At 39.1% G+C, this 9,613-nt stretch overlaps 1 protein-coding gene across 1 annotated transcript in view; it reads right to left on the bottom strand.

Annotated features, from left to right (window-relative positions):
- Window positions 1-255: 255 nt before the first annotated feature.
- LOC143853503 (PHD-finger and DNA binding domain-containing protein) overlaps window positions 256-9,613 on the bottom strand; it is a 36,184-nt gene continuing 26,826 nt past the window's right edge. Inside the window, exons 8-9 of the mRNA XM_077363294.1 lie at window positions 2,334-2,990; window positions 256-2,088 (exon numbers count right to left, since the gene is read on the bottom strand). Coding sequence (XP_077219409.1) covers window positions 1,136-2,088; window positions 2,334-2,990 — 1,610 coding nt within the window. The 3' untranslated portion in view covers window positions 256-1,135. The remainder of the gene's footprint in view (window positions 2,089-2,333; window positions 2,991-9,613) is intronic.

The raw sequence follows: 9,613 nt of genomic DNA, 5'->3' as shown, positions 1-9,613 counted from the left end.
AGAAAACTCATTTTCCATGGAAAGCATTTTCTAAGATAAATCTTCCTTATATCCAAACATGGCTATGGTGACATATACAAGTGTCTGATCACTACAAGATAGAACCTTTTGAATCAATTATCAAACCACAAAATGATTTAAACAATTTATTTTGCGTACAGAATATCGATAACATTTGTTGTATGAGTGTACAGAATCAGTACTACAACACATGTAAAGATTATCATGTACATAATTAAACAACTAGCAACTATGTAGAGGAATACATGAACATGAATTATAAAAGTTCAACAATTTAAACAGAATTATAGACAAAATCGGCAACCTCCTATTTCTCAAAAAAGGGAAAACAGATCACATACATAAGACTACTTAATAAAGGAGCACATAAAACAAGCAGCGCTTACTTGGGCCATATTAAGATGATCTTCTACTTCTGACAGTCGTTAAAGTTAGATAGCCTGTTTCCAGTACATGCCACGACAGTAATGACTTCATGAAGCATTTAATATCACATTAAATGTTTACAGCAAAAAGGTCTCTAAGGAATGGTTAGCCTTATGAAAACTGAGAGTTGAGAGTACCAAGGAGGGTGTAGCAGTGGTAAAGGAAAAGGACCTGCAATGGCAACCCCTTAATAATATAATACCAACGGCCATTCAATAGTGTTGAAATCATGAAGGATTCTGTTTGCTCCTTCTCCATAAAATGCAACAGAAATGAGGAGGCAAAAACTTTCTCATTATGTCGTCAAGAACCTTTCTTCTCTCTTAACAAGAGCCATCATCTTTGGGAAAGAAAACCCCTCATCTCCAAAATAACCATCCTAGTTTGCAAATTTAAATAAGTCAGCATTCTCAGTACCATTTCATATGCTTTGCCTAATCAAAGAACTCCCATAAAGGTTTAGAGGGTATGTTTTGACAATGATAAAATGATTTCATCCGTTGTCACAGTCAATATCTAATAATTGATTTCATGACAACACCTGTGGGATGGCTGACATCTCTTTAAATCCATATTCCACCTTATTTCACAGTGTTGCCTCTACCATTTGATTGACATCCTCCCCATCAGATTTGCAACAGAGACGAGGCAAGTTCAAGTGAGTCAATAAGCCCATCTTCCTTTTGTTTTATGCTAATTCATCATAAGACTGATTAGAATCAGCTATAGCATCCTCCTTCTCCTTTTCATCGGTATTAAATAACCCCAGACTGTCCTCATTTGATGGAAGGCTCAGTCTTTCACAAGTCTTGCTTGGAAGTTTGTTATCATCAGATATAACACACATTGTGGCTGTTCCATTAGTTTTTTTCGTATCCAATTGGACCACATTCTGGGCATGTAGCTCAGTAGGGTCACCCGTTGCCTGAACATCCAGCAACTCTGGGATGGTTGACATCTCTTTCAGACAATCTTCCGTCTTATGTTGCAATGACGTCGCTCCACTTTGTATTCTATCATCCTCATCAGATCTACAACACTTTGGCTCAGCAAGTTCAAGAGATCCAACAATAATAGACTGTTTTTCTGATTTGTCTATATGTTGCTCCAGCATAAGAATCTGAATAGCTTCTGGAATAGCATCTATTCTCTGCTTGTTATGCACAGGCTCATCGCTATGTAACAATCCCAGACAATCATCCTTTGGTGGAGATCTCTGTCTTTCACATGTCTCACTTAGAAGTTTGTTATCACCACATGGATCACACTCAGTCTCTCCTCCATTATTTTTCGTCTGATGCAATTGGACCTCATTCACCTCTGCATCTTTTGAATCTGGACTAACATCTATTCTCTGCTCCTCATGCTCGGGCTCGTCAGTATGGCATAATTCGTGACAATCTTCCTTTGTTGGGCTTGCTCTTTCATCTATCTCACTTGGAAGCATTTTATCACCAGATAGATCACACTCAGTCTCTGCCTTATTATTTTTCTCCTTGTGCAATTGGACCTCATTCAACTCTGCATCTTGTGAATGTTGGCACGATGGAGAGCTCCTCTTAAGACAATTGTGACACTTGAACCCAAGAAGGTTATTGATGTTTTCCACAGTAAGCCCATAAGCATCACCATGGAACCAGTCTGCATTTTTTATGAAGACAGTAAAAAAACATGTTAGAATACATTCTCTTGAAACTCTATGGAACTCTCCAACAAAGAAAGGTGTCACGCAAGTGTGCGTGTAATGATATATCATGCTCTCCTCACATCATTACAGAACCCAAAAACAAAAACATAAATCCATCACATTGCCGAGGAGAATGCTATAAGTGTTTAGAAGCACAAAAATATGCAAACCTAAAAGAAAATATTGGAGATTAATATACCTTCACAGCTTTCACAACCAACATAGAGAGATCCGGAATCATATCCTTCGTAACAAATACAGCATATAGGTTGAATAAGCATTCTCTTTTTGTGTTTGAATGGTAGAATAACTTTCCTTTCTCTAAAATGAACTCCACGCTCATCATATGGTTTTCTAGTCCAGAGAAGACCATTCAGCCAGTAAGCATGAAAAACTGGTGTTCTATGACTCCTCTTCCAACGAATGTCATTCTTAGACTTCTTAAAAGTTCCACTTTTAGATTGAAACTGAGAGCCTCTCTTGCTCCCATCAAACTTTTTACAGTTTACTGAGAAAGAAGTTTTGCATCCATCAACCTTTTTACGTTTCACTGAGACGGAACTCTTACGTCCATCAACCCTTTTACGTTTCACTAAGACAGAACTCTTGCATCCATCAAGCTTTTTACGTTTCGTGACTTTCATTAACGAGGAATTCTTGCATCCATCTAGCTTTTTACGTTTCACCGAGAATGACACGGAACTTGCTTTCTTCAACAAACGTTGTGGCCGTCCATCTGTTGAGATTTTACTCTTTCCCGATCGTACTTTCTCCATCTGGCATCTGTGGCATGCATATGTACCTTTGGAAGTACTAGTCCCTTTAGAAGCTCTAGCATGCCTTTTGTGGAAAAAACCTGAATAGAAAAAAAAATCCAAACAAGGGATCAGACTAACTCATGAATAAGAAATGCCTCAACCGTCATAATCTTTTTGAGTACAAAGGATATTTAAGGGACAATTTTTTAAAAAAAAAGTATATCTAAGTGATGCACACCTAATCCATTCATTTATTTATGTACAGAGAAAAAAAACAAAATATCAGTAAAAACATTATGAAAAAACAAGAGATTGGACAAACTACAGATTATCTGCTGTTTAAGAAACTCAGGACATCTGTTACTGAGAAATCACTTTGTAACAGATAGAAAAGAGAATCTCATTAGTCGTTTTAAATTATTTTTCAATGTACACAACAAATTGTAATTTGTACTACACAATCCAGTCATATTGCATGTAACGACAAATGTACGAGTGTATGTGCATGTGTCCATAAGAATATATTCCCACAATGTTCACGACAGCCTTTCACAGTGTAAAATAAATTGTGGAAACCAAGTCACAATAGGTAAGTGCTTGTTTATTTGTTTTTTTTTCTTGCTTGATTTTATCTGTTTTTCACTACACACCCAGATAAATGATATAGCTTTTTATTCTTTAACCTATATTTGAAAATGAAAGAATAAAAATATCTTTTGTTCATAATATGATGAGCAAGCTTCCTTGACACTCATCTGGATCTAACTGGCTATTCCAAATTTTCAATGGGATAGAAATGGAAGAAGAGGGTGAGCCTAGGCGCAACGGAAAGGTTGCCCCATTGTGACCTCGTGGTCATGGGTTCGAGTCACGGAAACAGCCTCTCTGCAAAGCAGGGGTAAGGCTGCGTACATCTAGCCCTCCCCAGACCCCGCAATGGCGGGAACCTCGTGCACTGGGCTGCCCTTTTTATAGAAATGGAAAAACTTTAACCCATTCACTATAATGGAGGTGATTTGATGGGCCATAACCAGATATCAACTTTTAGATTTTAACTACTACGAAAGAAGTAGAAAAGGAGGAAAGTGTCAAATATTTGTAAGATGAAGGTCCACTGGCTATACTGAAAACTGATTCACATTTCTATAACCTTGGCACACACATAGATGTCATCAAAAGTTTATAAGGTGTTTCAATCAAAAATGGCCCAAGACTTATTCTTCTATGGCGGTTCGTTCATTCGAGAAGGTTACAGTGATGCTGCATGGCGTGTAAATATAGAGAATGGAGGCCCACAAATAGTAGATCTTCAATATGGTAAGAACAGGGGTTACCTAATGCAGGAGTATAACCTCACCTCACGAAGGAGGCCGCCTGAAGTATTTTCTTTTTACTTTTATTTCAGTCGTGGGGATACTTGGATTTTAATTTTGTTTGCAGGGTTCTATTTTGTTAACTATTTTTTGAATGGTATATATATATATATATATATATATATATGTGAGAGAATGGTTTCTGCGCTCGAGCACAGAAATAGGGGTGGGGCAAACAGGGGCGGGGGGGGGGGGGGGGATGGGCGGGCGCATTGGTGGGGTGATCCAAACCATTCATTTGGAGGGCCCCATCACCGATGGGGGGTCTACCAAAAATCAGCTCCATCGGATCACCATAGGGTGTCCATTTGTGGGGCCAAAAATGGACAGATACTGTTTGTCCACAAATCTGTCAATTTTTGGCCCTACAAATGGACACCCTAAGGTGATCCAATGGAGCTGATTTTTGGTGGACACCCTATCCATGAAAGGGCCCATCAAATGAATGCTTTGGATCCCATAAAAAATGTGGACCCACCCTTGTTTCTGTGCTCGAGCGCAGAAACCATTTCCTCATATATATATATATATATATATATATATATAGAGAGAGAGAGAGAGAGAGAACGGTTTCTACACACAAGTGTAGATAAGTTATCTACACACTAGCTTAAAATACAGTGGAGGGCATATTGTTTGGGTGATCCAAACCATTCATTTGATTGGCCCTCACATAGATAGGGTGTCCACAAAAAAATCAGCTCCATAGGATCACCCCAACCCTATGATTTGTGGAGGTAAAATAGACGTGTACAAACCTTCACAAATCTGTCCATTTTTTGCCTCCATGGTTCGAAGGGTTAGGATGATCCTTCGGAGCTGAATTTTTGTCGACACCCTATCTATGTGAGGGCCAATCAATGAATAGTTTGGATCACCCAAACAATGTGAGCCTTCTTTTAAGCTAGTGTGTAGATAACTTATCTACACTTGTGTGTAGAAACCGTTCTCTCATATATATATATATATAGAGAGAGAGAGAGAGAAAGAGAGAGAGAGAGAGAGAGAGAGGAAAGTGTTCCTAAGCTATAGCTTAGATAAGCTTATCTAAGCTATAGCTCAAAAAACACATGTGGCCCCACATTTTTGGGGGATCCAAAGCATTCATTTAGAAGGCCCTTCCATGGATAGGGTGTGTACCAAAAACCAGCCCTATAGGATCATCCTAACCCTGCCATCTGTTGAGGGAAAAAATGGGTAGAAACATGGACACACAGTGTCCGTCCATTTTCCACTCCACCTTTGATTGGGTTAGGATGATCCTATAGGGCAGATTTTTAGTACACACCCTATCCATGCAAGGGCCTTCCAAATGAATGCTTTGGATCCCCTAAAAAATGTGGGGCCACATGTGTTTTTGAGCTATAGCTTAGGAACACTTTCCTCATACATATATATATATATATATATATGAGGAAACTATTGGTGCGCTTAAGCTCACCATTTTTTTAGTGCGCTTGAGTTGTTATAATGCCTCCCATTCGTTTAAATGTTTGGGTCCCGCTTAATCGCACCAATGGGAGGCGTTATAACAACTTAAGCGCACCAAAAAAATGGTGCACTTAAGCTCACCAACAGTTTTCTCTCTCTCTCTCTCTCTCTCTCTCTCTCTCTCTCTCTCTCTCTCTCTATATATATATATATATATATATATATATATATATATATATGAGGAAAATGATTGTAAGCTTGAAGCTCATATAGCTTATATGAGCTTGAGCGCCCAAACACATGTGAGCCCACATTGTTAGGATGATCCAAAGCATTCATTTGAAAGGTCCTTACGTAGATAGGGTGTGTTCAAAAAATCAGCTCCATAGGATCATCCTAACCCATCCAAAAGTGGAGGGCAAAATGGACAGACATCATTTTCCACAAATCTGCCCATTTTTGCCCTAGCTTTTGGAGGGGTTAGGATGATCCAATGGAGCTGATTTTTGGTACACATCCTATCTATGATGGGGCCTTGCAAATGAATGGTTTAGATCACCAAAAAAAATGTGGGACCCATGTGTTTGGGCCCTCAAGCTCATATAAGCTATATGAGCTTCAAGCTCACAATCATTTTCCTCTCTCTCTCTCTCTATATATATATATATATATGAGAAGAGAAAAGAAGAGAATTTTTTGAATTTTTGGAAAATTCTATGAGAATTACACATCACTATTTTTGACTTTTTTAACAAATGCACCCATTCAACTCACATATTTTCAATCCTACCCCCTCCTTTATGCTTTTTAACAAATGCACCCATTAAAGCCACATAATTTCAATCTTACCCCCTCCTTTATGGTTTTTTAATAAAAAATCTATAGGGTGATCTTAACCGTCCGATTTAAGAGGAATTATGGAAACCTCTATAGATTGGACGGCTAGGATCAGCCTACTGAAATGATTTTTGGGGCACAACCTATTTATGTTGTGTTCCATCACATGGAGGATTTGGATCAACCTATGACATGGTCCGTATATTTCTTTGTCGGCCCGTGCATCGCACGGGGTTTTTTACTAGTATATATATATATATATATATATATATATATATATATATATACGATCTGTGGAGGTTGGCCGACTAGAGAATCTTCTCTAGTCCGCCACCTAAAAACACAGTGGGCCCACATTGTTTGGATGATCCGAAGCACTCATTTGATAGGCCCTAACATGGATAGGGTGTGCCCAAAAAATCAGCTCCATAGGATCATCCCAACCCTTTGATTTGTGGAGCTAAAAAATGGACAGATTTGTGGAGTTTTATAACCATCCATTTTAACCTCCACAGATCGTAGGGTTGGGATGATCTTATCGAGCTGACTTTTTGGGCACAACCTATCCATGTCAGGGCCAATCAAATGTGCTTTGGATCACCCAAACAATGTGGGCCCCCACTGTTTTTATGGCCGACGGATTAAATAACTTTTCTAGTCGGCCGACTAGAAACACTTTCCTCATATATATATATATATATATATATATATATATATATAGAGAGAGAGAGAGAGAGGAAAAGGATTGTACGCTCGAGTGTACCAACCTTATGGTTCACTCGAGTGCCCAATCACATGTGGGCCCACATTTTTAGGATGATCCAAAGCATTCATTTGAAAGGCCCTTATATAGATGGGGTGTATACCAAAAATCAGCTCCATAGGATCATCCTAACCCATCCATTTGTGGAGGTCAAAATGGACAGACACTGTTTGTCCACAAATCTGCCCATTTTTGCCCTCCACTTTGGAGGTGTTAGGATGATTCAATGGAGCTGATTTTTGGTACACACCCTATCTATGATAGGGCCTTGCAAATGAATGCTTTGGATCACCACAAAAAAATGTGGGACCCATGTGATTGGGCACTCGAGCGTACCATAAGGTTGGTACGCTCGAGCTTACAATCTGTTTCCTCATATATATATATATATATATATATATATATATATATATATATATATATATATATATATGAGGAAAAGGATTGTGAGCTTGAAGCTCATATAGCTTATATGAGCTTGAGGGCCCAAACACATGGGTCCCACAATTTTTGTGGTGATCCAAACCATTCATTTGCAAGGCCCCATCATAGATAGGGTGTGTACCAAAAATCAGCTCCATTGGATCATCCTAACCCCTCCAAAAGCGGAGGGCAAAAATGGGCAGATTTCTGGCAAACGGTGTCTGTCCATTTTGCCCTCTACTTTTGGATGGGTTAGGGGGATCCTATGGAGCTGATTTTTTGTTCACACCCTATCTTTGTAAGGGCCTTTCAAATGAATGCTTTGGATCATCCTAACAATGTGGGCCCACATGTGTTTGGGCCCTCAAGCTCATATAAGCTATATGAGCTTCAAGCTCACAATCCTTTCCCTCTCTCTCTCTCTCTCTCTCTCTCTCTCTCTCTCTCTCTCTCTCTCTCTCTCTCTCTCTCTATATATATATATATATATATATATAATTGTTGCTCAAGTGGCGGAGAACATCATTTCACTTTCTAAATCAAGTCATTTAAGTTATAAAGGTGGGGACCCTTGTGACACTTTACAAATTAAATGAGTTAAGTTATACGGAGTGGGGCCTATTACTTAAGTGGAGTTTTAGTGAGGTAGTCTTTATTTTTATTTGGAGGGCTGGGATTAGAAGAAAATAAAGGGCTGAGATTAGTTTTAGGGTTTTGAATGCAACTAAAAGGGGGGCTATCATTAAGTTATAAAGGTGTAGGGCCTATCACTAAAGTGAAGTTTTAATGAAATAGTCTTTTCTGTGCATATTACTCTTGTTAACTTTATTTGAATTAGATCTACCCAAATCTGTGTTTCTTGGCTGCGTCAAATTGGTATCAGAGCCAAAACAATCCATGGTTGTAAGTTGGCTGTGTAAATCAAGCCCAACAGGAAGAAATACAAGAGTTGGGGAGAATTGTAACACATCTGGCATGTGATTTGCAGAACTTAAAGGCATAGGGAGCAAGCAGAAGCCAGAATGGAGATCCTGGAAGGTGAACGCAGAGATGTAGATCTCATCGGCCATCCGGAAAGCAGCGATGGAGAGGATAGCCATGACTCGAAGGTAAACCCCTTTCATAAGCTCGCATATCATGCGTATCCCAAGCACGAGGGCCTTGAAGAATGGTTGGCTGGAGTGTTGAACTTAAATTCCAATGGGGTTTCAAATAGACGTGCCAGATTTCAATGGAATGATGCACACCGAGGGGTTTCTAGATTGGGAGGCATGCTAGTCTAAAGAATTATTTCGAATGAAAACCATTGGCGGAAGAGCATTATCTGCTTTTTCGAAGGTGAAATTAAAAGATATTGCTCTTCATTTGTGAACAAATAGTGGAAGAACATCTATGGGGTTTCAAATAGAGGTGCCAGATTTTAATCGAATGATGCACACCGAGGGGTTTCTAGATTGGGAGGCATGCTAGTCTTTAAAGAATTATCTCAAATGAAAACCATTGGCGGAAGAGCATGATCTGTTTTTCGAAGGTGAAATTAAAAGATATTGCTCTTCATTTGTAAACAAATAGTGGAGGAACATAATCCATGCAAGAAAAAAAAATCAGCACCTGGGAACTTACGAAGTGGAAATAGCACCCAAAAAAAAATCTCTCGTCCATGGACCATCGGAAACATGTAGTGGAGAGGAAAAATCCGACATTAGTGGCTTCTACCTCAGGGACTTGGCATATATGGCACCTGTCAACAAATCGCCATATGTCCCTTTTGATCTTGGGCTAGTAATAGGTACATGCCACTAACTCCAATGTTTTGCCACGCCCAAAATAACCTTCATTATGCAACTCCTGAGTTATCTTCAGTCTCCAACTACAATTTGGCACACAGATCATG

Source organism: Tasmannia lanceolata, unplaced genomic scaffold, assembly GCF_043159265.1.
Source record: "Tasmannia lanceolata isolate RefF3 unplaced genomic scaffold, GAP_Taslan_0.1 ptg000019l, whole genome shotgun sequence".
Taxonomy (NCBI): domain Eukaryota; kingdom Viridiplantae; phylum Streptophyta; class Magnoliopsida; order Canellales; family Winteraceae; genus Tasmannia; species Tasmannia lanceolata.
The sequence above is the reverse complement of the archived record's forward strand: the minus strand, read 5'-3'. Positions and strand labels throughout refer to the sequence as shown.